This window comes from Brachypodium distachyon, chromosome 5, assembly GCF_000005505.3.
Source record: "Brachypodium distachyon strain Bd21 chromosome 5, Brachypodium_distachyon_v3.0, whole genome shotgun sequence".
Classification (NCBI taxonomy): domain Eukaryota; kingdom Viridiplantae; phylum Streptophyta; class Magnoliopsida; order Poales; family Poaceae; genus Brachypodium; species Brachypodium distachyon.
The window spans coordinates 24,277,597-24,305,582 of NC_016135.3; the positions used below are offsets into that span (position 1 = coordinate 24,277,597).

Below are 27,986 nucleotides of genomic sequence, written 5' to 3' on the forward strand. Positions count from 1 at the left end.
AAGGGTGCGCTTTCTTTCTTCACTTGCTCCAGGAAAAGCTTGCACGGGTTCTCATCATTGATCTGCGAGCCTGTGGTTTCAATGTTCTGGTCGTTAGAAGGCAGAGCAAGTGTTGGGACCTTTTTGTGGTACCGGGCCAACTGATAAGACTGATCAAACGGTATCTACATACTACCGTTCCGAAACAAAACAGAGTTATCTACTTGGTGCCGATAATCGGATAATGCATTGCTGCTCGATAATCTGTTCATGATTGGTACACTGCCTGCTTGCAGGCAAGCCATACAGCAACGATACAGTGAAGAACTCTGGAGTCTGGAGTTAATCAGTACCAAAGGCATAACATAAGTTGCAAAATTGTATGTTGCACTAAGTTTCTTCAGCGACATAATAAGAAGCCAGTATCCGACGGTGTATCGCAGCTTACAGAACATGCAAACAGAGATCACAACTCCCGCAAGTTTACTCGGCCAACTATACAGCAGCCAGGTTCTACTACCTTGCATTTAGACAGTGAGACCATTACATTTCAACAACTTGCCAGCGTATCTCAAACCTTGTTCCCCTCTTCACAATACAGCATCTAGCAAATGAACTTAATGTCCTAGGAAACAGAGAAGATACAGGAACATCATGTCTTGCGTATGGCATTCATCAGCGTGGATGGTGTGGTCAGAGGATGTGTTGGACAAAAACTCACCTCAGAAATCATAGTCCTTGAGATCCCTCTTGGACTCGGCCAATTCCATTTCCATCAGACACTCCTCTTGACTGAGAGGAGGGAGCCCATTCTTGTGGCGTGTGTAGTTGTGCTTGTGCCACCCAGATTTGCAATGGTCTCTGTACAATTTGTCTTCCAGAAGCACGTCACATTCTTTGCATCTCTTCTGCTGCTTGCCTTGTCGCTGGCCCTGACCTTCCACCTCACTCGAAAGGCTCTGTTTCTGCATGGTCTCACTTAGCTGAGCAACAGCACCAGTCTCCTTTGCAGGCACGGAGTGCGACTTCTCCACATTGTCCTCAACGTTGTCATATTGGTCTGTAGAAGAGCCACCTTCTGCGTGTGCCGACACTGAGAGCACTTCCACCCTCCCTTGCACATCCTTCAATCTCTCTTCACAGGAATGCAGGATAGATGGCTCGATCTCGCATACCTGCAAAACAGTATTCACGGATACAGGAGTCAGTAAAGGGCGAAGCATCTGACTGATAAGGAATAGATAGTTAGAAACAGACTACATCATCCTATGTACGGAAGACTCGGGTCCAGTGGGAAACTTATCATGGATAACAATCAAGCGAAATAGTAATGGCTGAGAAAAGACACAATTCAAGAGACTTACAAGGGAAGACTGATTGCCAGATTCATCCTTCGAAAGAACAATAGCACTCCATTCTTCAAGCTTCTCCATAAGACCTCCAAGTTTGGACTTCGGTGCAGTGAACCGAACTGTCAATGGTGCACGCTTTATGGGGAAGTGCTCAATGAGCTTCTTAATAACTCTCAGAGCCTGAAAAAACAAAGAAAACATAAATGCAAAGAGCAGAAGAGGCAACATACAAAGTTCACGCAGCAATATCTCTATCGTAATTTTCCAGATGACAGCAAAAGGTGAACGCAATAACATGCAAGTACCATCAGTATTGCCACTGGTATTGCCGTATTGGTTCCCTTAAAAAGGAACTAACATCAAATTATCACCAGAAATTTATCACTGGGTATTGTGTTGGCTCTACAGAAAGAGGGTGAACTAGGGATGTTGGTTTTTCTTCTTACCGAGTAGTGGCCAAAATGATGGCCATATTGATTGTTTTTTACCAAGACATACTGAAAACAACTTATAGGCAATTAGTGGATAGATTTTTCATTTTTAATAGTTTATTAATTCTATAGATCATGGTGGATACATGACAAAATAATAAGTCACTAACCTATGACCTACATTACTATATCCTTAAAGGAGGTTGGAATATGAGCACCTCCATTTTTCTAGTGATCTAAGTTGCCTCCCAATTGCTACTCTCTATTGCTTTGACATAAGGTCTGAGATAAGCACTTAACAGAGGCTGGGAGAAAAACAATATTTGATTTCTTCCAATTTGGACCAATGCAGAGGAGACACTGTATTTGCTGCTTACAGTAAAAGATCAGCACTTTGGAAATCCTCATCTAAGCTAAGTACTAGTCCTACATGACATCAATGGTTTACAGGGTGTCTAGTTTGTATATGCAGATCAAGATACAGATATGCGATTATTTCCTCACTATCCTTGAACCCTTGTGTGCTTGGTTCATGGCCTTACCTATGATATCGGTAACCCTGTGTTTACACATAAATTACCAGTTACTAATCGAAACAAGATAATCACCTTTCACGTTACATTATTTTCATTTATTTTTTCTTATTTGCCAGGAACACGATGAACTCGATGCCCAGGTTAAGTGAAAACCCGCTGAACTTCTTTCCTTAGGTCATGTTATCCCCCTATGTTAAGTCAGCTTGCATTTCTCTAGCTAAGGTTGGGACATGAGAAACAAAACGCTGTCATTCTTCCGTTCAGGTAGCAGTATGCCCAGAATGTCAGCAGCTAACTGTTGATTAGAGCAACCTTTATAATGTCCTAACTACGAAGGTGATAAGCCAAAAATCAATAATCCATACTCACATTATACAGGAATCAAGAGTTCAACTAGTTGTACAATGTGGACAGATTACTAGGCCAAAAGCAACAGTCTGAGAATACACTGCATATGATGAATGCAAATGACAAATACTAACACCGGTGATCCATTGATTAGAGAATAGAAATACTAAACAGCAGATAGCTATCACTGCCTCACTACTCAAATTGCAGTATATGAAGAAAGTAGGAAGCTACCTGTTCCTTGGAGGTAAGGTTTGGATCAACCGCAAAGTGTATCTCGTGCATGAGGCGCTCGATCATGGTCATGGTGTAGGGACGCCGGGTTTCGGGGTTGATAGTTTTCTCCATCACAATGGTGGCGATATCCCGGAACTGGGAGGAAAGCTGCGCTTCCCTCTCCTTGCCAGAAACCTGGAGCTCCCCTTTCTCCAGTATCTGACAGAAAACAACAGCGACAGTAACGCAATCAATATCAGTACGAAACTACGAATCCACAACATCCATCAGTGGTAAGAGCTAGAGAATGGAAGGGGAGGGAGGAGAGCAGCGGGTATACCTCGACGCAGATGTTGGTGAGGTCGTCGGTGCCGAATGCCTTGATGAGGTCCTTGGACTTGGCGAGGACGCCCTTGGAGACGTTGGAGTAGACGGTGTGGGACTGGAGCACCTCGTCGAGGTCCTTCTCGACGCGGGAGCGCCAGGAGAGCACCTTGTTGGGGAAGCAGGCGATCTCGAACCGCTGGCCGGCCTTCCGCAGCCGCACCACGGCCACGTTCGTCAGCCGCTTCTGCCCCACCGGCTGCACCAGCGTGCGGGACATATCCTCCGGCGATCGGTCGCCCGGGCGCGCTGGGGAGTTCGGGCTCCGGCTCGATTTTTTTCTCGGGGAAGCAAAACCCTAATTGGCTAGGCGGACCATGGACTGGCGGCGAGGTTGGGGGGGAAGAGGGAGGAAGACGGGGCAGGGAAAAAAGGAGAAGGAAACGGGGCGAGCAAGACAACGCCGGTAGAGAGATGTGGGGAGAATAACACGAGGAATTAGACGGACGGGCCGAGCCGGGGTCCGGACCACCACCAGGTCTGGAACACCTGTGTTAAAAGGCCGGCCTCTAAGTCTAGCAGGCTGACACGGCCCAATAGGTCCCAAGTTCCTTTTTTCAATTCTCTCATTTTCTTTCATCCCACTCAGATAGATGTTTTCCCCTAAAGACCTCAAATATTTTTTACTTTTCTATATACTAGTATATTCCGCAAAGATTTTGTAGATAGATATTAGTATTTGATCGGTTGGACAAAGCATAGGTACTTGCGAATTTGCGATCGATGGCACGTATTTTTCACCTTGAGCTGTGATCGTCAACATGTGTACCTCACTACGGGAAAATCCCAGTTTGCTGGCGGCCTGGGCCTTTGCCGGAGGCTTTTTTTCGTGCCTTCGCCAAAGAAGGCTTTGCCGACGGCAAAAACGAAGAGGCCTACGGCAAAGAGTAGAAAAGGCCTCCGGCAAAAAAAACCTCTGGCAAAGAATAAAAAGGCCGCCGGCAAAGAAAGGTGGCCCACATGGACTTGACCAGTGCCTAACGGTGAGAAAACGGACGAGATTCTTTGCCAGAGGCCGGCCTCCGGCAAAGATGTGTTCAATTTTTTTTCTTCTTTTGTATCCTTTTCCTTTCTAGTTTCAAATTTGATGTAAACCACCACTATTTGAGTTGAAATTTCTACTGTACTTTCATTTAGCATTGATGACGAGAAATATGAATTAAAATCATAAATGTTTATGTAAAAATATTTATTTATCATTTTTTAGAGCCGTTTAATAGGGAAAAATGAAGCAATATTTAAACTTTCTCAAAAATTCACAATTTTTGGCATGGTACCAACTAATAGGTAGACAACACTAGGATAAAAATTACAAGTCAATAAACAAATGGAAAATGGTACATACTTCAAAAAATGTACGATATCAAGACTGAACCTCCAAATTTGAGTCCCAAACCAATCTTTGCATTAGTTTGACCCATTTTTTAGTTGAAACTTTTACTGTGGTTTCATTTCTCATTAATGATTACTAATATGAATTAAAATCACCACATTTTGTCTAAAATAATTACTTATCATTTTCTATAGCCGTTTAATAGGGGAAAATGAAATAATACTAAACATTGTCAAAAAAGAAAAAAAATTGGCAAGGTGTTGTTTTATGGGTATATAAACTTAGGATAAAAACTACAGGTCCATACGCAAAATCAAAATGATACATGATTCACGAATTGCAAAATCTTCGTATAAGTTCCCGAAATAAGCACTCAAACGTCCAATTTGAAACCCGAACCAAGTTTTGCAATATTTTTTCACCTTTTGAGTTTATTATTTTACTATGGTTACATTTACTATTAATGATGACTAATGTGAATTAAAACCACCAACTTTTATGTAAAAATAATTACTTATCATTTTCTAGAGCCGTTTAATAGGAAAATATGAATAATATTAAAAATTTATCAAAAATTAACAATTTTTGGCGTGGTGCTACATTATGGCTATGCAAGCTTGTCATAAAAATTTCAGATCAATACACGAAATTATAATGGGACAAACGTCATCAAATGTGTACAGCCAAAAAAAAAATCTTTGCCTACGCCACGTCACCGATCCGGGTGACTGCGGCGCGGATCGACGACATGGCAGGCTATGGTCCGCTCATCTCTTCTAATCCCTGCCGTTCATCTCTTATCCCTTCACCTCCTCCCTGCTCTCTCCTCTCAGCCGCACAGAGCACGCTGCTCTCTCCTTCTCCTCCCTGCCCTCTGTCCCTCAGTCCAGGCACTGGAGCTCCTCCTCTCCCTCCGGCAAGCGCACGGCGGCGTGGGGCGAGCGGCAGCAGTGGCTTGGGGCAGCGTGGGGCAAGCGGCGGCAGCAAGGCGTCGCTCCCTCTCCCACCCCCCTCTCTCTCCCTCTCCACGCGGGCCGTCGCCGGAGGAGCCACGGCCTCCACGCAGCTTCTGACTTGCAGTTGCAGCAGCGCGCGCGGAGGCAGGCGAGGCGAGCCGAAGTGGCAGCGGCGGATGCACGGGCGAGCGCGCGGGGCGGCAGCAGCGCAGCGTCACGGCCGGGGCGACCGGCGGCGACGCGAGCGGCGAGATGCAGCGGCAGGCGGGACGCAGCGGGGTGCAGCGGCCGGCGAGGTGCAGCGGTGGGGCGTGGGATTTTTGTTTTTTTTATTTCTCTGATTTTCTTTGCCGGCGGCCTCTTTTTTGGCCTCCGGCAAAGCTATCTTCATGTGGCCATCCGTTTTCCTTAACGCGTGCCGTCAGTGCTTTTTTTTGCTAGCGGCCTCTTTTTTAGCATCCGGCAAAGACTTTGCCGAAGGGCACGAGATAAGGCCTCCGGCAAAGAAGGCTTTGCCGGTAGGGCTTCGTGCCGACGGCCCCGAGAAAAAGCCTCCGGCAAAGGTTTTGCCGGAGGCCCGGAACCTCCAGCAACGCGCGTTTTTCCCGTAGTGCGTGGTGCTGTATAACTGTGGAAAATAAGGAAAATAAATTGGGTACAAAGCATGGTTGATGATAACGTATTTCTTCCGTATTTTTAGGTCGGCTATCGCTTCCGTATTATGCAGGGCATGTAACACAGATCCGGACAAAAATGTGCGATGCATAGCAAATTGGCAGCTGTCTCCGCCCTGCCGGCCGGTGAGGCATCACATCCCCGGTGAAGCCCCGAGCCGGAGATCGATGCATGCATAATGTCAGGGAACAACGCAGAAACAAAGATATGACAAACTGGAGTACTAGCTAGCTAGATTTCCACGCGTGCATATCGGCGCGGCCCCGTAATTTCTTCGACGCCCAGAACCGCGAGTGGTTCTGAATTGAACATGCATGGGGCAAGTTGTTCGCGCATGCCCGAGCCGCGCGCTCGCGAGCTTCTGAATTTGAATTTCACGACCGGGCGCCCGGAGCCGTCCCAGACAGGGCACCATGCTAGCCAGTTTCCTGCAATGCCCAAGTCCTACAAGTGGGCGCGCGCGCTAGAGCCAGCAAAAGGACCGGTCGGTCGGGCTGCTGGGTCGAGGCGATCGATTGTTACGCTTAGGTCGGCATGGGAAGGAGCCAAACCGGCGCGCGCCACACACCCTTTCCCAACGGGGGTCTTTGGCTCTTTGCGTCGCTCGCTGGAATGTGGCTGTCGGTCGACCCTCCTCGCTAACCTGTAGATGAAGCTGCTCACGCATCCGCCGCCGTGCCTGTAATCTCTGTAGACAGTGTGTGATGCGGATGATCAACCCCTGATTTTGAATTTGTGGTGGCACCGTGGCAGAGACGGACATGCCAATGGAGTAAGGACCCATGTTAGCATGTAGGCTCTCGGTCTCGGAACAGGAACGGAGAGTACCTTGCTAATGAGCACGATTGAGCAAGTTGCTTGCACGGGCAACTCCTGACCTCTAGCTATAGTAGTCGATTTGTGGAGCTAGCATGCGTGCGTGTTGTCTTGTGGGGCATATAGTCTTCTAGGGATATGATGCTGTTTCTTTCCCCCACAACTTGTCTTCGCCCCATATGTATCTGCTGGCTAAGACTTCGAAAGGTTTGGGTGTTTCCTTTCCCTCCAGCTGTACGCACGCGGTTACTTAGCGCGCGTCATTGTCCTATTTTCTCGTCTCAAATTTGCTTAAAAATGAATATATCTATTCTTAAAAAATGTTTAGATACATGTAAAATTTTGACAAGAATTATGGAACGGAAGGAGTACCTGTATTAATATAGGCACTTTGTACAGTACCAATGTACCATATTGTAGCAAATTGATCTGGTCCAGTTTCGCTGGTCGTCGTCTGTTGAATTGTGTTTTGCAATTCCATATTCGGTACGTTTATATATTGCTTTCAGTCGGATGAGAACCGGCGGGACGGGATGAGATCATGAGAACTAACCTTTACTTGCTCCCCGGTCCCGAGAGACAACACTCAACAGAGAAACAAGTAGCGAGCGGCGACAGTTAAAAACTGTCACGTCTGTCGATTTTAACAGTGACAACCCAGATCTTCTTCTTCTTCACATGCATGCATACGATCGATCCACGCGCGATTCCAAGAACCAGACGACAAAGCCTTCCCCGTACGTCTTCCGCCGTTGAATCAACGATGATGGTTGGATTCTTCCGAGCCGACGCCAGCCACAATTATTCTTCAGCCAGCATAGCCAGTGAGACCTACGCACGTCCCCGGCGCTTCGCCATGGCGCGCGGTTCAGTTCATCCCTCGCTCCAGAGCCTCACGCACGCCCTATATAAACCGCGCCCATGCCCTCCGCTTCCCTCACCAAAATCTCGCTAGCCAAGAGCAAAGAAACTTAACACTACCTCACTACGTACGTGGCAGCTCGCTCGAAGCTACCATGGCCGTCGTTCCCCGCATTGCGCCGCTGCTGCTCCTCGTGTCCCTCCTCTCCCTATCTCTCCAACTCGCTCCATCCGCCGCCTGCCCGACCTGCCCAACTCCGACACCCCCACCCCCTCCCCCACCGCGCAAGCTCAAGCCCCCGCCGCCTCCATCCTCCGTGCCATGCCCTCCGCCGCCGTACACCCCGACCCCGGTGACCCCGACGCCGTCGACGCCGACGGGGAAGTGCCCCGTGGACACGCTGAAGCTGGTGGCGTGCGTGGACGCGCTCAACGGGCTGGTGCACGCGGTGGTGGGGGGCGGCAGCAGCGCCAGCGAGAAGTGCTGCCCGCTGCTGTCGGGGGTGGCGGACCTGGACGCCGCGCTCTGCCTCTGCACCACCATCAAGGCCCAGGCGCTCGACGTCAGCCTCGTGCTCCCCGTCGCCATCACCGTGCTCGTCAACCAGTGCGGCAAGCACGTCCCATCCACCTTCCAGTGCCCCTCCTGAAGGAATCAAAACACACAGCCTCACTCTGTCTGCTGATTCTGCTCCATGGAATTGGAATTGATAGGCTAAGTGTGCCTAGCTAAGTACCACGACGTACGAGTCTTACATGCATTTCTGTTCTTGCGCACATTCATGCATGTCATGTAACCCTGTATACATGATATATTTTGCATGGACTGGGGCAGCTCTGAGACTGCTTGATGTGGTGTCGAGCTGTGGACATGCATTGTGTAAACCGTGTAACAAATACTAGCATCTTGTATCATGCATATCAGTTTCAGTATATACATATAATATACGTGTGAGTTGTGATCTTGTGTTTGCAGTATTTTTTTAAGTGTTTGTAATTCTACCATCTAAAAATTTGCAATCATCTACAAAATTATGAAAATGCTACGGAGTACGATCTAAATAGACCATAGACAGGTAGGAGAATAGGGGAGGAACAACATGGTGGATGCATTCAGCATTTTGTCGTTGTCACTGCTCACTTGCAATGAAACATGTACACGCCGAAACCAAATATATAGCATAGGGGAAAGTTGTGGAGGCCGTAGCCTAATCGAGGCAAAAGGTCTTGTAACGTGAGTCTTTCAGAATGTTTCGTTTTGGATTCCAGAATAATCGAGACATCTGGCACGTAGTCTCCATTTTTCTTTTACCGATCAATTCACGGATGTCGACTACGAGTAAAACTGTCTATTCACCAAGAAAATGTCTTGGAAAAAAGGTTTGTCTACGACCAAAATTGGACGAAAAGAAATGGTATTAAATAGACAAGCGGAAAATGCAAAAAAAAAAATACACAAGCGGAGATTTTCAGTCTTGATGATCAAGGGGTCTGCCCAATCTTGTTCTGGCAGGGCAAGGAAGAAAAAACAATATCTCGACATCAGCATTGATCTGACATGAACTGATAGACTGAGGGGACTCACTTCACACGAACGCCTTCACGTACAAAATTACAACGAAGCAGAACGTTTTACACGATTCAGAACACGTTGCCCATAGCAAGAATTTTGACAGTGTACAAATCCAGCAGAATATACTAAAACGTCGATGGTAAGGACAGATGCCACCATTGGAGATTCTACATATATCCGTTCATTCGGTGTATGTTTGAGTACAAGATTGGCCGAGCACTGTTACCATAAACATCATAAAACAAAAACCAATACCATTCTCTGTGTTGAAAGCACTACGAAATGTAACAGCGCAGGGCCTTAATGTGCTAACTGCAATCAGGCAGGGGGCTTTCAAGCGACAGATTGGAGAGCCCTCTCGAAGTTATCTTCCGCTGATGCAGCAGACTTAACTAGCACGTGGTCAGGGTGTGACAGTTTCAGCTGGCTGCAGAAGCATAGAAAGTTAGAACTTGAAAGCGATACGCACTAGGAAAGTTCGTAAAAAAGTTAACATCAGGTCAAGCACTGATATATACGAGAAGAGGTCCATCCTACCGGTACCTTGTTACAGGAAAAAAACGAGTCAAGCCACTAATCCAGTAATCCTGAACTCTGGAGGATCCTCTCAACTTAACACAATTATGCAAGTCATTGCTTCTAGGGTACCCCTCTGAAATGAAGGTGGACAGGAACAGTGCAATACCCAACAACTCCTATTCACACTAGATACCTAGCATCTAAAGACAAGGTAGAGCAGGTTTCTGGGATCCCGGTGGAATAATAGTTGGACTGCCAAACACAGCCAATACAAGTCACTTTCAAGTTGCTGGGAAGACCTAGCCAGAATATATCAGATCAGGAACAAGCGGCTACAGCATGTCCATCCCAGATACGCAAAATCAGGATAAGAGGCCAAAAAAATATAGCAGTGCTGCAAAAGACTAGGGAGGCAAATTCATAGACTGGAATAAGAGTTCACATGAGAAAAGTATCTAGCGACAATCAGCCTGTGGTCCTACATTTAGAACTAGCACAGTCCATGTTACTCTACTAGTTGGGGACAATTGTACAATTGCTAGCACTTGAATAATAAGGTTGAAAGTTACTCTTTAGTTTTCAGGTTACTTTATATATTATTCTAAAGTGAAAATGATTATGCACAAGATATTGAACAGCATCTTATGCTACCTTCACAAATTCTTGTTCACTATTTATAGATACTAATCTTGAACGTCTAGGAATTACCTAAAACGTAACACAAGTTACTAGAAAACTATAAATATGAATTCTGCAGGGTCGCAGTATGTACTGCTGTATCTAAATATCGATTTTGCAAATAAATGTGTCATTTGATAAACATTGGTCATTTTAATATGTGCAATAAACATGCATGCATCAACTAGTATTTTCTAAACCAGTTTGGTCGTGTCTACAAAATTAGATACAATCCACAAGGAAAACACGCTTGACACAGACAGCATGAGCTAACGCCATTTCTCTACACCAATCACCTAAGAGCATCAGAGATACAAACTGTAAAATGTATCCAGTTACATTGTTACCTGAAGAATCGGGATGACGGCTTGCCAAGGTGGAGATTACATACAATAAGGTTGGCGAGGGTTTCAGGATCTTTTGCATCCTACAAGAATTTAAGCTGTGTTTGAGTACTCGTCTTGAGGATTACATCCTTATGTGCGCTAAATAAAAATAACAAACTTCACATGCATTGCTCTTTGTTCTTTGCTTGAAAGGTGGGTCGTCAGTACTAACCTTGTTCAGGGCTTCAAGCAATAGTGTTTCAGCCTCCTCAAAGCTCCCCATGTGCATACAGCAAACTGCCTTGCCATTAAGAACCATTGCTGTCATAGGGTACTTTTCAGCGAAGTCCTGGAATATGAGATAAGCTTCACGAATCTTAGAGCCACCCTGCACCAGAGATCAAAATAATGATAAGTTCCTGTTTCAAAGACCAATGGAATTATAAAATATCAACACTTCACCCAATTAGATTGTGAAATTACTTACAACAGCAATGTCCAGCCATGCATTTGCAAGTTGTGTCAGTGTATGATCCTCATCAGTTTGTTGCATGATCTTCAATTGCTTATCAGCATAGTCTGAACGGTGCATCTTAAGAAAGATCTGGACGTTTAATGCATGTCTGCAACCAAGCAAGCATATAAAACCAATGTTAACTTTCATGGATGCTGGACAAACTATAACACGAGATTCCTATCACCATGGTTACTTAATAGGCTGAATCATCAATGTAAAACTGAAAATCCAAATTTGTGAAATAATATTTTATGTGTATGCCAGTATGTGCCAGACTGCGAAACGCAGTACATCCTAAAAATACTGTACGAGCATAAGCCATTATGCACCTGACTGCCAATCGCAGTACATCATAAAAATAATCATACATGAATCTTGAAAGAAGAAAGCAAATTTAATATACAAGAAAATAACACGGTCTTCCATGGAACTCTAAGAATGTCACACTTAAAACGTTATACACATCAAATGCTTCTGGGAATGTAACTAAGGAAGGTTGGAATATGAGATGTAAAAGAGTGTTCAACTACAGTACCGGAGAAATTAATAATATGGAGAAAATCATACGATTTCTACTAAATTTCAAAAGATTTGACTTTCCCAATTGGATACCAAATAAACTTGTAGACCAATATCTCACAACCATCAATTAAAAAAATGAAAGGCTGAACCATCTAAGGGCATAGGGGAAAAAGAAACTAACAGGTCCAGAGTTCCTCCAGTGTGTGTGTGCTTGAGAGCCTCATTGTAGTCTTGCTCATGCATAAATATAATTCCAGCAATCAATCGCAGAACAGGGTTGCTTCCTATAGCTGAATCGCTCAGCCATTCCTTGAGACTGGATATTGCACCCTCCTTCAAAATTGCACAAAGTAATAATGTATAAGCATTCCAGTGAATCTTGAGAAATTTGAGAGAAGGGAAAAAGCTGATGGGGGTAACACAAAATTACCACTCATCTTTTAAGGTTTAGCTGCAGCAATAAATTTTTAGCACAGCATGCACCAAAAAAGCAGACTGCTTAAATATTTGAATAGATTACAAGTAGTATCATCATCCTATTGTATCGGAACCTTGGCATCTTCGTGGGATTATAGTTACTTTGCTTCTGATTTGGGGACAACAAAATACTATCTTACCTAGCGCCTTAAATATGACATTATCCAATCTCAGATTCATCACTTCGGTGACTCTATGAAGTAAATGTTTCTAGATATGATTATTTACTGTTACGCTACCCTTGAAAAAAAAAACAGGTCTGAAGCTAAAATGGTTCCTTTATTTCTCATCAAACAGTAAACACAGCATGTTCACACTTCACAGTTTTTCTATTAGCTGCACTTCACAAACTTAAGCAACCCAAATCATCGGAGCTCGTAGGCCTCGGCACAGATTGAGCTTGCACTGTTAATTCTATGTTAAGCATCCAGCAAATGTCCTAGATCAATGTGCCTTATAGTGTTGAGCAAGTACTGCAGAATTATCAATGTTACCATGTACAAATTCTATTGAAATGACACTAAACTATCAAGTATCAACAAGCTCTGTCAGTTCTCGGCCTATGGCAGTGCAAATGTCGCGGTGGATCCAACCCCGGATCAGATCACTGACAGAAACAACGCTAGATCTAACCCTACGATCACAACAAACCACACCTCAACATCCAGATCCAAACCCATATCCCACAATCAGGAACGGATCATACGGAATAAAATCAGATCCAGCGCGCTAACCTTGTCACCGGAGAGGTACAGCGCGAGCAGCTTCACGGCCTGCAGCGACGTCGCCGCCGACGAGTCGATCTCGCTGATCACCAACTGCACAGGAGCCACCGATCAGAGCCAGCCAAAAGCGGCAAAGCTGGGCGAGGGGGCGGAGTGTCCATTAATTCCCTACCTGGTAGGATCCGAGGGCTATGTAGGAGCGGAAGACGATGACGTCGCGCTCGGCCGCAGCGTCGGCGTCGAGGCCCGGGACGTCGCTGTTGTTGATGGCGGACTGGTAGGCGCCGAGGTAGAAGAGGTTGCGCAGGTTGAAGAGGAGGTCGGGAGTGGCCATCGCGGGAGGGCGGGCGCTGCCGGCTACCGGGCTGGTGCGACTCAACGGCGACGAGTGGGCAGATCTCTCGCTGGTCGCTGCCCTGTTTCTGTTCGGTCTTTGGGTTTGGCAGTGGGAAGGAGAAAGGAGATGGGGGATTTTATAAGTGGGCTCTAGTTAGGCCTAGAATGGAAATGGAGGCCTGGGAACAGTGATAGGTAAGGCTTGAGCCCAATACGCGGGCTTGTTTATGGTTTTGGGTCCTTTTTGCTTGGGTCGTGGCCCACAATCCTCAGCACCTAACATTGCTAGTTACTCTTATTTCGTATGTACACATGGGAAAGAAAAAAAAAACGAATTATTGACGAAGCAACAAGTACGTTAGCCACCGAACTTCTAACCTTTGTCGATTTCCCTTTTCTCCAACTGGCAATTCATCTTCCGAAGACGAGGATAACTTGGATCAATATCCAATATTGTGGAGTAATGTATGCATCTCTTTTGTGATTTGTTTTTATTCTTTGCGATGGCATCTCGTCGGTGGAGACAGCGGCGTATGGACTAATGATCAATCCCCGTTCTAGCATGGTGCATAATCCATGGAGTTAGTAGAACAGTTGGATATTTTTGTTATTTTTATCTTTTTACTTGCATGTTTGACGTTCTCGGGTTCATGGAATGGAAGAGATAATGAAATTAATAAGGCCTCAGCTTCTACTTTCGTTTAGAATTTAGGTATTATTTTTCCCCTTAGCTTCCGAAAAAAGAGAGTCAAGAAACACTAATGGCAACTCTTCGAGTCGACGAAATTCATAAAATTCTCGTGAACGTATTGAACAATATAATAGGAAAATAGGGATTGAGAATATAGGTCGCGTAGTTCAAGTGGGGGATGGGATTGCTCGTATTATAGGTCTTGGTCAAATAATGTCAGGTGAATTAGTCGAATTTGCAAAAAGCACTAGGGGTATTGCTCTTAATTTGGAATCCAAAAATGTTGGGATTGTATCAATGGGACCAGCGTTTCAACAACTTACCTTGCAAAAGGTCTGTTCCAGGGCTCCGGCACGTTGCGTCCAACGATCCAGGTTTTGATCGTTTCAGGTGAGCTACCCATGCAGTTATTCAAAACCTACGAAGTCACTCTAGTTTTATGCGGGACTATTATTTTACAATTTCACCAAAGACATGGGACACGAATGATGGTTGTAATGTAATGACTTTGACTTTGGAGTAACTTTTAGTTTTATCATGAATATTTGTCGTCGTCTTTTGTTTTAATTAATTTTTTCAATCTTTCATACTCTGTTTATTGCGTCATCAACGAGGCCAAATGTTTGTTTCTACTAAAAAGAAGACTCAAAATTTACGAAACAATCCTGCTGAAGATAAACATTTTTAAAGGACAACTGAGTTTAAGTTTGCCTTCTGAAATGTCAGTACCGAAAAATTGCAAATCACAGTCCGAGGCATCCCCACGGCGTCGTCGTAAATTCATCGCCATCAATGCTTCTGTCCTTACAGCTGGGCAGAGATACAGTACAGCCTACAGCGTGACCCCGTCTCGTCTCGGCCTGTCCCCGCCGCTCACCCCCGTCTCGCTCTGTCCCCTCCTGCCCCGGCGTCGTGCAAACGCGGCTCGCAGCGGCAACCGGGCCCCTGGCTGGCGCGCGTCGGTATAAAACGAGGCGCTCAGCAAAGGGAGTGAGCAGATCAGCAGACTGCGCTGCGCTGCACACCGTCGTCAGAGAGTACTTTGCAAACGCCACCACGCGGGTGCTCTCTCGCTAGCTCCTCGTCGGCTCGTCTCCCGACCTGCAATGGCGCCTACGCCGACGACGACAGAAGCGGCGGCGGAGCAGCAGCAGCAGCTCCCGAGGAAGGTGCTGGGGCTCGCGGCGCACGACGCCTCCGGCAACCTCACCCCCATCCGCATCTCACGAAGGTACGAGTATACATCTTTGTCCTGCCGTTTTGCGGCATTGCTCATTGCGCTTCAACCTCTTCTCTTCGCTTCTCTCCGTGCTTGCGCGCTTGTGCCATATAACTTATCACTAGCTCCGTTCGAAGGACTCCGGCAATCTATTTTGCGGTGTAAGATCAGTGCGGCAATGGACTAGCTGATGGGATGCATCGGCACTTCAGCAGGTCGTTCGTGGTGTCGCTCGTGCTAGTACGGCAGTACCTGTAATTAACTCCAATTAATTTAAGTGCGAACCTTAAGTTTCTGAATTTCGATTTGGTAATTAGTCTGTGAACTGCGCACTTGATCTTAATTTTAGTGCTAGTACGAAGTTCATACCTGGCCGTTGACCCGTTATCAGTTGCTCCTCCTGTTTTACTTTGGGTTCAAATACTCGTGTGAGCAGTTTTTTTTTTTTTGAAGAACTTAGCAGGAGCTCTGCTTTATCATTAAAGTGGATGAGCAGTTGTTCTCTGCGGAGAAGGATCAGTTTTCACAGCAGGGTTGATCCTGGATTCCTGGTGATGGCCATTTGGGACATTTGGCCACCGTGTCCCGAACTCCAGTGATCTCTCTTTGTATTGAAATAGTAAAAATAATAATTAAAAGTGTACCTACAAGTTTCAGTGAATTTCAAGCAATCTACATTATGTTTAGCTGCCCAAGAAAATGTGGTGATATAACTTATAATTTGCAAATAGTATTGCTACTCCGATTAGTGGATTTGTGCAAACTGTGCTGCGCATGCACTGGGTTGATTTGAAATAGTCGAAATGCACATGCAAACATTTTAAAAGTATGAACATGGCATATTTTTTTGGATGCAGTGTGAACATAGGATTTTCTTTTTGTATTATGTAAGAATGAAAAGGAAGGATGTCTAACCCACAGTGTAAACAAACTCATTCTGTCTTTTTTGTGGAGCCGCAAAAATGGACATATTATTTGGACGAAATGTTGCAGGTTCATACATCATCAGAACATTTACATCCACATAAATATTTAGAATTCTTTGAAACTTGGAGACAGGAAAAGTCAACGAGGAGCACAATGCAAACATTTGGTGTGTACGCGTGAGAATTTGTTTAAATTTTATGAAACTTACACTTGCAAGCATGCCTTTCTTTTTTTCAAAACAAAAGAATCACCAGAACCCCGGGAGAAAGAAATTAAACCAGCACTCTGTTTGAGCCTTCTTATTGTTCTTGCACTTTATATACTTCAGCTGAGCCCTCCCCGATGAAGATTAAAATCTGGATAAACCACTACAACCCTGTTAGGAAGATATTTATTTTCTGGTACAGTTTCTATGTTCAGTTCAAATTAATTTGAATGAATTAAATGCCGAAGCTCCCAAAAATACCATGAATCCAAACAGGTCTAGAATAAAATCCCTGTATGTTGCAGCTCCATGACAACTCCACAGGCCTCCCTCTCAACTCCGACCAAGCCATCCACCATTTACCTTTACCCATCTTACCATTCTCTGCTTCACCGGTTCACCCACAGGCCACAGCTATAAAGTATAAACTCACATAGGCTTAAAATAGTGGGCGCTCCGTCCACTCACCAGTACCAGATCCGGTCAGATCTCAACTGCACCACTCCCATCCATCCTTCCTTCATCAAAGTCCCCTCGGAGCTGAGTTATTGCCGCGCTCCTGCAAAGAATTTATGGTGCCCGCCACCATCCTGACCTCCTCTAGTTGCTGCTGCTGCTCCAGCACTTTCCACAACATTTCGTCCCATCTCTATAGACTTTTAGATCGGAGTATACTGTATACAGTATAGATGGAAATGAGCATCCTCCAGCTGGCAGTAATTCAATTCGGTGTAGTGTATTCATGGGTCATGTTCTTCATCCTGTAGTGTAGGCTCTGCTAGCTGCACATGGGCACTTTGAGGGAGAGGGAATGAACGAAGATGTGCATCAAGGAGCAAAATGGAAATTGAAATGGACAAATAGTAGATGTATGATAGTACTGCCAGATACCAGCTTCCTGTATGCACAGAAGAAATTTACAGTTTTTCACTAGTACGACATGCTGCCGTGTATACCAGCCAAGTCACTTTGTTGGTGTTCTTGTGACCATATCAGCTACCAGTTACTATACAACAGTAGTGCAAATGCAGGACACATGGGCAGCTGTTGGAAGGTGAATTGATTTGAAAGCGCGCACACACAAATTTAATAGTACTATCCTAGAAGTGCGAGAGATCAAACATGTAAATAGTGAGAATGTAGTTTCCTGTTTTCTTTCAAGCAAAAGATGTACACTAGTTTCCTGTTTTCTTTCGAGCAAAAAATGTAGTTTCCTGTGACTAGTAAAATTATAAGTTTCAAGTTGAATTGACATACCATGGGCTGCGTCTGGAACTCTGGGGATAGAAAGATGCCAAGAAACCATTTTCAGACGCATTTGAGTTCTGAATCTCAACCCTGCGTGGCTGAGTCTCTAGTTCAGTTCTGCAACACGCTGATGGGTTGCAATTGCAACGGAGGAGATCCTTGTGTTTCTCACTTGATCCTTCTGATACTTGAAACTATCTGAATTTGGCTACGTTCCTTATCGCTGCTGATTTTGCAGGAACACCGGAGACGACGATGTGGCCATAAAAGTGCTATACTGCGGCATTTGCCACTCCGACCTGCACACCATCAAGAACGACTGGAAGAACGCCATCTACCCTGTCGTTGCTGGGTAAAGCCCTCATTACCATACCTGGAACGATCGATCAAGTTCTCGTTCTTATTGATGGTTTTGGATGGATGGACGACAATGCAGGCACGAGATAACCGGGCTGGTGACGGAGGTGGGCAAGAACGCGGAAGGTTCCTTCAAGGCCGGCGACAGGGTGGGCGTCGGGTGCATGGTGAACAGCTGCCGGTCCTGCGAGAGCTGCGAGGAAGGGTCGGAGAACTACTGCTCCAAGGTCGTCTTCTCCTACAACTCCCTCGACAGGGACGGCACCGTCACCCGTGGCGGCTACTCGGACACTGTCGTCGTCGACGCCCGCTTCGTCGTCCGCTTCCCGGACGCCCTGCCGCTCGACGCCGGCGCGCCGCTCCTCTGCGCGGGCGCGTCCGTGTACGCGCCCATGACGCGCCACGGCCTTGCCGCGCCCGGCAAGCACGTCGGCGTGATCGGCCTCGGCGGGCTGGGCCACGTCGCCGTGAAGTTCGCCAGGGCGTTCGGGGCCAAGGTGACCGTGATCAGCACGTCCCCCGGGAAGCGGGAGGAGGCGCTGGACAAGGTGGGCGCCGACGCCTTCGTGCTCAGCGGCGACCCGGCGGAGATGAAGGCCGCTGCGGGCACCATGCACGGCATCATCAACACGGCTTGCGCGGGCGGCGCGGTTTCCATGTACCAGTACTTCGCGCTCCTTAGGCCCCATGGCAAGATGATCCTCGTCGGCCTCCCCGAGAAGCCCCTGCAGGTCCCCGCCTTCGCTCTCGTCGGCGGTAAGCCAGCTTCTGACTCCTAGCTACTACGTCGTTGTTTACTTCTTTCGCCGGGGAATTCAGCGATCTTCCCAAGTTTGGATTGTAATTGTCGTGAACATCTGTGTGGACAGGCGGCAAGACTCTGGCCGGGAGCTTCATCGGGAGCGTCAGGGAGACGCAAGAGATGCTCGACTTCGCCGCCGAGCATGGGGTGGCAGCCGATGTCGAGGTCATCGGCGCGGGCGAGGTGAACACGGCCATGGAGCGCCTGGCCAAGGGCGACGTCAGGTACCGCTTCGTCATCGACGTTGGCAACACCCTCAAGGCGGATTGACTAAGGAGCTTGCTGGTCTCGGCTCTGTAGCGCAATCTGGCGGCGAGATCAGTGGCCAAAGCCAACGATAATAATATACCTCGTCCCTACTGGCGTCAATAAAGAGTGGTAGTATATGATTGTGCTCAATCCTGTCTTAATATATACAGTGATGTATCCTGCAGATATTGTGTAATATGGGAAGTTGGGAATGGGTTCTCTGAGACAGTGAGAGTTGAGATAACGATGCAGTATGTAACATCTGTTCTTCGTATAAGATGAAACACCTTATAATTAATATATGCCACAAATTAAGTGTGAATTCTCTTACTCTTCGCTATAGGCACCATTTGCATGATCTCTTTTCTCCAAAAACTATGTTACTGTAAACCATTTGCAAATTTGCATTGTTGATTGTTGTACAAGTACATTCAGAGATACGAGATAACGTTCCATGCTTTGGCAAAAGGCTAGTGTACAGTATGCTACGGTTCGCACACGGAGACAGCATCACCGTGGCATGCCAAGTGACCTAGGAAGGTTCAGCGACCGGACCTCTGGTGCCGAGCTTGGGAACATAACATTGAGCTTGTGCATCAGGACATCAGACTTGGACGGTATCTCGTTGAGCAGGAACTGCTGCACGATCGGCTTCTTGAACCACTCAAGCACCGAGTCCCCTGGCGCCCGCAAGACAACCTTGCTCACCTCGAATGGCGACTCCAGTGACGCCAGCACCTGGGCCACCACCATCTTGAGCGTTGGCCCTGTCACCAGCTTGATGCGCCGTGGCACGACTCCGTAGTAGAGCATCCGCTTCCTGAATCTGTGCAGTGTGTGCACTGTCGACACCAGAGCTGCGCCCACGGACAGGTTTCGGATGTCCAGGGACCAGGCGATGTGCTGGTCGAAAACGATGGCCTTGGGAAACAGCTTGTTCTCGTAGGCCACCTTCCAGACGCAGCGTGCACGGTTCATCTGCCCCATGAGCACCAGGTAGTTGAGGAGCACGTTCACGAAGTACCTCGCCGCGCTCTCCTCATTGTCGTAGTCGATGCCCTGGAAGAATTCACGGACAAAGGAGAGCACAGGCTTTTTCCGCTGCTCTGGTCCAGTGAACAACCCGCACATAAAGTCATGCGCCTTGTGCCTGCTAACACTCAGGATGTCCATGATTGCCCACTCACTGCCCTCGTCCTGGCACCGCACCAAATGAGCAAGGATGGAAGTGTAGAGAATCATGTCCACCTTCGCCGCCGCACCAACATATGTCTCGAGCAGTGGCCGTGCCGAGTCATACAGCCCCATCTTCATGCATGACTCAAAGAGCTGCCTTATGATGAAATTGTTAGTCCGTATCCCGGCAGAGCCCATGAACCGCAGCCACCTGAGTGCAAGCTCTGTCGATCCATCTTTGATGTAAATCATCAACAGGTCACTCGCAGTCACCTCAATTGGGAACCCTGATGCCTTCATCTCAAGCAACACCTTTGCAGCCAAATCCAGCAACCTCTTATTTGCGAGCATCGTCAGCAATGCTGTAAATGTACTCAGCCCTGGTCTTGTCCCTGCATTTGCCATTGAGTGGTACATCCGCATTGCTATATCCACCTGCCCTGCTGAAGCATGCATTTCGACCAGACAAGCATATGTGGCAGGCGTAGGGAAGAAGCCGGACTTCTCCATATCGCCAAACAACTTCGCAGCGACGTCCAGCCTCCCTGACCGTGCATTCGCCTCGACCACCATGGTGTACAACCCAAAGCTTGGCCGGAGCCCTCCTCGCCTCATCTCCTCCCAAAGCTCCATCCCTGCGTCCAGCTTCCCAGCCCTCACCAGCCCCTCCACCATGGCGGTGCTCACTGACGTGCTCACCCTGTGCCCCACTGCCACCATCTCCCTGTACATGCCCATCGCTGCATCAAGCCTCCCTGACTTGGCAAGAACATCCACCATCACGCTGTATACTCCGGGCGACGCCCGGCCGACTCCATCCCTCTGTCTCATTTCATCAAACAGCTTGCGTGAGGCATCGATCCTCCCGGCACGTGCCAGCGCCGGCACTGCAAGCTCATAAGTGCCCTTGTCGAGAGCGCAGCCCGACACGGACATTTCATCAAGCACCTCGAAGGCCTTGAAGGCGAGCCCCCTGGTGAGCAGCACCGAGAGGAGGGCGTTGTAGGTGGGCGTCTCGAGGCCCCGGAAGCCAGCGTCGCGAAGGCGCTTGAAGCAGTAGAATGCGGGCTCGAGGAGGCCGTGTGTGGCGAGCGCGGAGACGACGGCGTTGAGGGTCTTGGGGAAGGTGGCAGGGTCCGGATGAGCGAGGGCGTCGTCGAAGAGTGATAGGAGATCGGAGGAGTGGGTGGCTGGCTGGAGACGCGCGGCGACGAGGGAGGATAGGTCGTCGGAGGGGACGAACCAGGGCTGGTGGCGTGACCAGGCGACGAGGGAGAGGAGCGGGGTGGGGTCGGAGGCCGGGAGGGAGGTGGCAGCGAGGAGGAGCAGGGAGGGGTCGGGCGGGGAAGGGAGCGCGGAGAGCGCGGCGGAGAGGGACGGACCCGAGCGGAGGCGGAGCGCGAGCGCGGCGAGGCGGGCCGCCGCGGCGGGGCGCGGGAGCGGGTGGGCGGAGGAGCCGGAGAGGATGGTGGGCTCGGCGCCCGGCACCGCGGGCCGCGCCCCGGGCGCGGACGAGAGCACCTCCCCCGTCTCGTCCAGGTAGTCCACCGTATCCGTCCACTCCGCGCCCGGCGGCTCCGACGAGAGGCGGCGCGGCGCGAACGAGAGGGGTAGGGCCACTGCCCGGCGGCGGAGCTGGGGGAGGCCGGCGCGGAGGAGCATGTTGTTCTGGTTATTTTTCTGGTACGCCTCCGCAGTCTGCCCCTTCGCCTAGACAGTTTGGAACTAGTCGAAGAGGCGGCGGCCCGGCCCGGCCCGGCCCATCAACAACGGCCCAAATATTACCGACGAACCATCAAATCTCGAGCCCAAGAAGGCTTCGTTCTCCTCTGGCTTCTTCTTCGCTGCTGCTCCTTCTTCCCCCTCCTCCTCTGCAGACCCAGATCGCCTCCTCCACTGACCCGCCTCCAAATCGGTGACCCTGTTTTCTTCGTCGCAGGAAATCTCCTTCGCGTTCGTGATCAAGTAAGTTCCATCCCCTCTTTGGGGTAATCTGTGACTAAGTTCGTGCTGTTGGGGGAGCACGACGAGCCCAGCTTCTTCCCTGAGATTGAGATGGAATTAGGCTTCTTCCTTAGCTTGATGGGATCGAGTATCACATGAGTTGGTAGTAGACCTCGCCGAAACCTAAATTTTGGTAGCTTCAATCGCTGTCTCGATGGGAAGATTGGGATACGAGTAATTGAATAGAAATAGATTTTGTTTGGGAGCTAGGGTCATGGGCAAAACAACCAACGATCTGAAGTTTCTGAATTTGGGTAGAGGAAGGTGGCTTTGGGTAAACAAGCCTCAAGTCCCAGTTGTATCCGTTATATGAGTTGCATTTACTTGGGTAAAACGTTCACAACTTCACAAGAGTATAATATCTACAACCATGATAGTTCTATCTAGCTTATAACTCCATATCTGTCCAAGAAGTGAGATGCATGTTGTGCTCATGCTGCTTGCTTATCTTGCCTTTGCATCAGCATTCCCATCAGGAGAAGCAATGTCGGCAGTAATCACAAAGTTCGCTGTTACATCTATGGTGATGTGGATGGCCCCAGTTGCAATTGTGTATGGATTTTACTACCAGATTTTCCCAGGTTTGATTGTCGTCGCTTCTGCACTATGTTGTACGTAGTACTTCATATTTTATATGGAGCCGAAGCACATGCATTCGTAAGGCAATGACTTTTTACACTTCTACTCCTTGGTCAGGTGTCAGTAAGCTTTCACCCTCAGCGCAAACTATGGCCAGTGGATTTCTTGCTGTCATATCGGTCAATCTGGTGATCGGCTTTTACATATACATGGCGATGAAGGAGACTCCCCATCAAGAACCACAACCTGATCCAGCTTTTCTGGCAAATGCTAAAGCAAGCATCAACCAGCCAACATCTTCTCAAGTGAGTGACGACTCCCATGGGAAGGGAAAGGTGGAGTAGGCACTAGTCCATTATACACAAATTATCCAGAATCATCTGTGTTATGTACTTATGTAATGTCACGTCCTTTTAGCTTGATGTAGTCACTGAAATTTTGAGAACTATGGTATCTTATGAAGATGAATCTTTTGTACTGTATCGAACTTGTTATTTTTGGTATGATGTCAAGAAATACTATTCTTGATCATAATTCAGGCACCTGCTTTCACTAATTCTGAAACATCTTCTTTAGCCTGTACTTTAAGCAGACCTATCTTTATTACGTTGTATTTTTGTATGCAATACACTGATGTATGCTCTGTTTCACAACAAATGACTGCATAGTTTTGTGTAATCAAACAGTATAGGCTCAAGATATGTTGTTGACTTCATCAATGACGTTAATCCTATGTGCATCTTTAGCTGAACATAGCAGTACAGAACCATGGAGCACTAGCTCGAGTAGCACTTCAGTTTTGTGTGTTACATGTGTTTTTCCCACAGTAGCATATAGGCCTGCTGATTAAATTATGTGGGCTGCTTTTAATATTCCAAAATCTTATATATGTGTCAAAGCTTTTAATCTCTCCGGCCAGATTTTCTTCGAGGCTTTTTTTTTACTATGAATCTGAACAAACTAGACCAGTTTTCTGGCTTCTGGTTAATGGTGAATATTATGAGTGCATATTGTGGGATTCTAAGATGGGAAGTTCAGATCCTATTGTACAACTAATCACTTACATGGCTTAGGAGTTAGGGCTGGTGTCACTCATTATGCAATCTTATACTTCAAATATGAATAATATATCCACGACACAATTGTTTTCGGGCAATAGAAAATATGGTCAATTCTTCACCATGGGTGTATTATTTTGGGAAAATGCAGAACTCCTGGATGAATACAATCACTACTTCAACTTTAGCGGGAATGACAAGTGGGAATATGACATTGCCCTGGAAATCTATGCCCATATGGCAAGCATGGACATCATCCCTGCACCCATGAAAAGTGCAAGATATGTCATCAGCTGAAGCTTTGTATTTGTCTGTAACTTTGGGTTATTGAAATCTGTTGCTAGAAGGTCAACTAGGGACATGTAGATCAAAATCCCTGCTGATGCTGAGTTGAAAACTCCTTCAATAATGAAGGCAGTAGAGCTATGCACATTATAGCTAGATGAAATTGCAATCCCTAGCACAATGCCCACAGGTGCAGTCAGGGAGAAAAACGTTGCCATTATGATGGTTGCCCTTACCTTGAAATTAGCCTGCAGGGAGAAGTGAGGGTCAAAGATGTTAGCCTTTTAATGCTGCAGGAACACTATATACAGTTAGTTCTTTCTCCCCTGAGATCGGTTGTTTGCTTTCTTGAAGATCTACACTTGCTTTAACTTATGGTAAATTAGTTTGTCCCTAATCCTACTAGACTCTATTTGAATGTCCGAATTAATTACTTTGTATTTTCTCCCTGAAACAGTTCAATGATCAATAACTGTTGTCTATATCATGTTTGTTATTGTTCCATGCCTATAATGTGTCAGGGAACCATTTCAACTGAGCTTCATGTATCTTTATCTCTTGTTTTCCATCCCCTTCTGCCAATGTGCCGTGTATATTCTGACTGGTTGATTTGGAATTGTTCTTTTTAACAAGTTGTAGCTTTCCTGGTATCTTTGTCTAAAATTGGAAGCAGTAAACAAGTTAGATTCTTTTCAGTGGAAATATCTGGTATCTTTGTTTTTAGTACAAGCAGGTACCTGAACAATGCAACCGCCCAAGCCTATGCCTTCAAAGAACTGGTGGAAGCTGAGGGCACCGACAAGAGGTCTAATGGTGGATGGCCTCACAGATGCTCCCAAGGACACACCGATGATCACTGAATGCACCAAGATTCCCAACTCTAAAACCTGCATGGTGACAAACTTGCATGGTTATTTAAAGAGGGACTGTTTGGTTCTTGAAAATATCTACTTAGTTGGTCAGTGTGCAGAGAAACTTTTCTTAAAGAGGATTATAGGAGAGGAAATGTTTGTCTCCAAGCACAGATTGCTCAGACCTATCATATTGGTATTTATCTCCGTCATCCATGTCCCTGATTTTTCTTTGTGTGTGATAAGGGAAGGAGTAGAAAGAGATGACAAACTGATTTTGGAGGATTATTTAACCTGCCACTGTGCCTTTTGGTTTCACTGAAACTTTTTTCTTGGAAGTGATAGTCAATGTGGGTATCAGTGTGGCTGGCGTGAGATATTTTGAACATGCTACTTTATCATGTATTGTTTAACTCCATAGAAAGCTATGGGCTTCATGCTCCCTGTCATTTTTTCTTGATGCACTTTTTTTCTAGGATGCAGGAAATGGTGTAATTAAACCTCCTCTGATTGCCAGAGCTTTGAGTCGGAGTGCTGCTCTTACCTGAGATACCACCCTGTGCCGGATTGTGTCAGCTATTGAAGCCTCCTCTGGTGAGCTGACGACCACTGCCTCACCATGTGAATGGCCGTGTGTTGCATGATGTACATGCTCGGTTCTCCCTTCCTCCTCTCCAGCCTGCCCGGGTATGTCAACATTCTCAATTGGCCGTGCCTTACTGAAGTTAGACCGGCGGTAGTACCCAGCAGCCAGTGAATCTATCACCATCGTGGCCATTGCTGCAGACATCGCCACGAGGCCTGCAAAGGGGAAGCCATTCCTACCTCCGCCACCTTTGTGGAGGCATGGGGATGTGAGCCCGTCGAACGCCGCTGGCAGAATATGCACCATGCCTGTGGCAAGAATGACGCCAGCTGCAAACGCCTTGACTGCGAAAAAGATGTCACCGTCAGGGCGCAGCGCGGCCAATGAACGGCCAAGCACTGGCACCAGCACACCAGCCGCCCCGGCTGTCAGGATGGATGCAATGGCGACCAGCTTCAGCTTCATTGCGCCCTGCTTGTCTGCCCCATCTGTTGCAGCTGTGCAGTCGCAACCGCTGGCTGCAGCCTGCTGTGCAAACAAGAGGATCCATGGAAGGACTTGCAAGGTATGCTTGGTATCCAACATGATGCTGATTATGTCTGAATGATGTGATGTGCTTGTGTATATTCTGGTGTGAGTTGAAGGGGGCTGGGGCTGATGGTGGGCACTTTATGTAGGAGGTAATGAGCTGAATGCTAAGGAGCTGACGCGGGCATACTTCTCTTCCTTTACCCAGGTGGGGTCTGGTACTCCCAAATTTCAACATCATGTGGCCATGTGTCACTAACCTCAGTGTAAAGTGCCGTTGATACTTGATACTGGAATGCCATCCAGAAACTGGATCTCTTACACTTTTGAGATCCACCAGATTTCCAGCCTCACTTGAAGCTTGTTTTCCACCATGGTTGACAGCTTCAGCTGTCCGAAACCTGGATTTGTTCATCCGGTGACAGACGCGGTATCGTCCGGTTGGCCCGTGTCATTACCGATCATGGATGAACGAAGACAGAGAACACCTGGTATCACAATTCCCCGGGGTATGGGGAAGGAAAGTGTTTTTGGCTGATGACGGCTGAGGATTTCATCAATCATTAAGTGGCGATGCTTTATCACTTTATAGTTAGCTTAGTGCAGTGTTGACATAATGTTGTCATCGGTGAGATTAGACACTTCCCAGGCGATTTTCCTTCCAGGAGCCTGACGGCCTTTTAGGTCCGTGGACTGGAAAAGGAGAGGCTGTTTGGTTTGCGTCCGGGTCATCGGTGATGACAGCTGGTCAACATAGATTCTGTTTAAAGCTAAACTAAAAGTGGATTTACTAGTTTTTTTTTCCTGAAAAACCTATAACACCGGTGTTAGCAAAAGATCTCGAATATGTGCCGCAGAACCATGGTCCTCAATCATATGATTTGATCCTGGACATGGAACCTGAATTGGACGGCTGTGATCGCGCGAGATCCATTGGACAGATCCAAGAGGAATTTCGTGGGTGGGTGCCGTTGCTCGCCACTTGGACAGTAATCGCTCAGTGATCCGGTTTTACCTGTACGACCGGGCCACAATGCACGCGATGTACGGCTCTTTATCATCTTCTTTCCATTGGCTTGGGCCACAATCATTACGTGGTTTGATAGTTCCACTAACCTTGGCACGCGCCCTCAAAAAAAAGAAAAACCTAACCTTAGCACGCACCCGAGGTCTTCTCCCAACCAAAAGATGGAGTAACAGCAAAAGAATCTGCGTAGCCAGTGAGGAATCTTTGTACCAAACATGCATGTTCGCCGCTGAAATACCCGAATAATGAATGAGCCTCCAGGGCCCCGCACAGAAAATAACAGTAGTAGATCAAGCCTGAGTTTCGCATGAGGAAAATATGATGGATTTGTGAGGGGGGGGGGGGGGGGGGGGGGGGCAAAGGCGACGTGGCACAAATCCTGGACCAACATGAATGGATCTGTTTCAATTCGTTGAGTACATTTTTTTTTTGTTGGCATGCGTTGTCGTTCTTCACGTTCGTGTGGGTGGTGTTGGATCATTCATTGTCAGGTCCCTATAAGAAGACTGCATGCATGGATCCTACAAGATAGGTGATACAGTATGTATCTGCGCCCGGTGTTGCTGCCGTTCGATGGATCGCCATCCCAGTTTATCTGCTGTCTCTGATTTGCACTCGCCATTTTTTTTCCTTC

The 27,986-nt window shown here is 47.2% G+C and overlaps 7 protein-coding genes and 1 long non-coding RNA gene across 10 annotated transcripts; 4 read left to right on the forward strand and 4 right to left on the reverse strand.

Annotated features, from left to right (window-relative positions):
* Positions 1 to 321: 321 nt before the first annotated feature.
* LOC100834982 (ribosome maturation protein SBDS) lies at positions 322 to 3,466 on the reverse strand. The gene is made up of 5 exons (XM_010242106.3): positions 3,203 to 3,466; positions 2,881 to 3,081; positions 1,344 to 1,511; positions 701 to 1,154; positions 322 to 604 (listed from the first exon to the last, which is right to left on the reverse strand). The coding sequence occupies exons 1-4, from the start codon at positions 3,464 to 3,466 to the stop codon at positions 702 to 704; spliced, it is 1,086 nt and encodes a 361-aa protein (XP_010240408.1). The 3' UTR covers positions 322 to 604; position 701.
* Positions 3,467 to 7,943: 4,477 nt separating this feature from the next.
* On the forward strand, positions 7,944 to 8,852 carry LOC100835599 (36.4 kDa proline-rich protein). Its single transcript, XM_003580484.4, has one exon. It carries the CDS (start codon positions 8,043 to 8,045, stop codon positions 8,535 to 8,537), a length of 495 nt encoding a protein of 164 aa, XP_003580532.1. The 5' UTR covers positions 7,944 to 8,042; the 3' UTR covers positions 8,538 to 8,852.
* A 602-nt stretch (positions 8,853 to 9,454) lies between these two features.
* On the reverse strand, positions 9,455 to 13,685 carry LOC100834675 (coatomer subunit epsilon-1). The gene is made up of 7 exons (XM_003580481.4): positions 13,397 to 13,685; positions 13,234 to 13,317; positions 12,204 to 12,355; positions 11,471 to 11,606; positions 11,216 to 11,371; positions 11,005 to 11,084; positions 9,455 to 9,887 (listed from the first exon to the last, which is right to left on the reverse strand). Exons 1-7 carry the CDS (start codon positions 13,556 to 13,558, stop codon positions 9,794 to 9,796), a joined length of 864 nt encoding a protein of 287 aa, XP_003580529.1. The 5' UTR covers positions 13,559 to 13,685; the 3' UTR covers positions 9,455 to 9,793.
* A 1,385-nt stretch (positions 13,686 to 15,070) lies between these two features.
* LOC100835906 (cinnamyl alcohol dehydrogenase 7) lies at positions 15,071 to 19,580 on the forward strand. Its single transcript, XM_003580485.4, has 4 exons — positions 15,071 to 15,482; positions 18,089 to 18,202; positions 18,287 to 18,963; positions 19,077 to 19,580. Exons 1-4 carry the CDS (start codon positions 15,358 to 15,360, stop codon positions 19,277 to 19,279), a joined length of 1,119 nt encoding a protein of 372 aa, XP_003580533.1. The 5' UTR covers positions 15,071 to 15,357; the 3' UTR covers positions 19,280 to 19,580.
* A 33-nt stretch (positions 19,581 to 19,613) lies between these two features.
* On the reverse strand, positions 19,614 to 22,238 carry LOC100836216 (pentatricopeptide repeat-containing protein At1g79490, mitochondrial). The gene has a single exon (XM_003580486.4). It carries the CDS (start codon positions 22,094 to 22,096, stop codon positions 19,769 to 19,771), a length of 2,328 nt encoding a protein of 775 aa, XP_003580534.1. The 5' UTR covers positions 22,097 to 22,238; the 3' UTR covers positions 19,614 to 19,768.
* A 6-nt stretch (positions 22,239 to 22,244) lies between these two features.
* LOC100836518 lies at positions 22,245 to 23,573 on the forward strand. Its single transcript, XM_010242107.3, has 3 exons — positions 22,245 to 22,399; positions 22,903 to 23,019; positions 23,135 to 23,573. The coding sequence occupies exons 2-3, from the start codon at positions 22,923 to 22,925 to the stop codon at positions 23,359 to 23,361; spliced, it is 324 nt and encodes a 107-aa protein (XP_010240409.1). The 5' UTR covers positions 22,245 to 22,399; positions 22,903 to 22,922; the 3' UTR covers positions 23,362 to 23,573.
* Positions 23,574 to 24,162: 589 nt separating this feature from the next.
* On the reverse strand, positions 24,163 to 26,465 carry LOC100831108 (zinc transporter 3). 3 transcript variants are annotated; one of them, XM_024455816.1, is made up of 4 exons: positions 25,756 to 26,463; positions 25,098 to 25,247; positions 24,597 to 24,608; positions 24,163 to 24,334 (listed from the first exon to the last, which is right to left on the reverse strand). In XM_024455816.1, exons 1-4 carry the CDS (start codon positions 26,380 to 26,382, stop codon positions 24,329 to 24,331), a joined length of 795 nt encoding a protein of 264 aa, XP_024311584.1. In that variant the 5' UTR covers positions 26,383 to 26,463; the 3' UTR covers positions 24,163 to 24,328. The 3 variants fall into 3 exon arrangements, with proteins under 3 accessions (XP_024311584.1, XP_003581657.2, XP_024311583.1); XM_003581609.4 differs by having other exon boundaries at positions 24,163 to 24,608; positions 25,756 to 26,461; XM_024455815.1 differs by lacking the exons at positions 24,163 to 24,334; positions 24,597 to 24,608 and adding an exon at positions 24,615 to 25,017 and having other exon boundaries at positions 25,756 to 26,465.
* On the forward strand, positions 26,220 to 26,909 carry LOC112269319. The gene is made up of 2 exons (XR_002960977.1): positions 26,220 to 26,362; positions 26,475 to 26,909. It is a non-coding gene; the product is annotated as an uncharacterized LOC112269319 (long non-coding RNA).
* Positions 26,910 to 27,986: the final 1,077 nt, after the last annotated feature.

What these genes read in the sequence shown, in the direction of transcription:
- LOC100835599 (XM_003580484.4), top strand. Translation starts at nt 8,043, where the DNA reads ATGGCCGTCGTTCCCCGCATTGCGCCGCTGCTGCTCCTCGTGTCCCTC.
- LOC100834675 (XM_003580481.4), bottom strand. Translation starts at nt 13,558, where the DNA reads ATGGCCACTCCCGACCTCCTCTTCAACCTGCGCAACCTCTTCTACCTC. An exon ending in TAGCCCTCGGATCCTACCAG is followed by an intron (nt 13,318 to 13,396) that starts GTAGGGAATTAA and finishes GCTCCTGTGCAG; the next exon opens with TTGGTGATCAGCGAGATCGA. An exon ending in TGCTTGAAGCCCTGAACAAG is followed by an intron (nt 11,085 to 11,215) that starts GTTAGTACTGAC and finishes AAATTCTTGTAG; the next exon opens with GATGCAAAAGATCCTGAAAC.
- LOC100834982 (XM_010242106.3), bottom strand. Translation starts at nt 3,466, where the DNA reads ATGTCCCGCACGCTGGTGCAGCCGGTGGGGCAGAAGCGGCTGACGAAC. An exon ending in TCACCAACATCTGCGTCGAG is followed by an intron (nt 3,082 to 3,202) that starts GTATACCCGCTG and finishes GTTTTCTGTCAG; the next exon opens with ATACTGGAGAAAGGGGAGCT. An exon ending in ACCTTACCTCCAAGGAACAG is followed by an intron (nt 1,512 to 2,880) that starts GTAGCTTCCTAC and finishes TTGTTTTTTCAG; the next exon opens with GCTCTGAGAGTTATTAAGAA.
- LOC100831108 (XM_003581609.4), bottom strand. Translation starts at nt 26,382, where the DNA reads ATGTTGGATACCAAGCATACCTTGCAAGTCCTTCCATGGATCCTCTTG. An exon ending in GGCACAGGGTGGTATCTCAG is followed by an intron (nt 25,248 to 25,755) that starts GTAAGAGCAGCA and finishes GTCACCATGCAG; the next exon opens with GTTTTAGAGTTGGGAATCTT. An exon ending in TGGGCGGTTGCATTGTTCAG is followed by an intron (nt 24,609 to 25,097) that starts GTACCTGCTTGT and finishes TTCTCCCTGCAG; the next exon opens with GCTAATTTCAAGGTAAGGGC.
- LOC100836518 (XM_010242107.3), top strand. Translation starts at nt 22,923, where the DNA reads ATGTCGGCAGTAATCACAAAGTTCGCTGTTACATCTATGGTGATGTGG. An exon ending in TTACTACCAGATTTTCCCAG is followed by an intron (nt 23,020 to 23,134) that starts GTTTGATTGTCG and finishes CTCCTTGGTCAG; the next exon opens with GTGTCAGTAAGCTTTCACCC.
- LOC100836216 (XM_003580486.4), bottom strand. Translation starts at nt 22,096, where the DNA reads ATGCTCCTCCGCGCCGGCCTCCCCCAGCTCCGCCGCCGGGCAGTGGCC.
- LOC100835906 (XM_003580485.4), top strand. Translation starts at nt 15,358, where the DNA reads ATGGCGCCTACGCCGACGACGACAGAAGCGGCGGCGGAGCAGCAGCAG. An exon ending in ATCTACCCTGTCGTTGCTGG is followed by an intron (nt 18,203 to 18,286) that starts GTAAAGCCCTCA and finishes ACGACAATGCAG; the next exon opens with GCACGAGATAACCGGGCTGG. An exon ending in CGCCTTCGCTCTCGTCGGCG is followed by an intron (nt 18,964 to 19,076) that starts GTAAGCCAGCTT and finishes CTGTGTGGACAG; the next exon opens with GCGGCAAGACTCTGGCCGGG.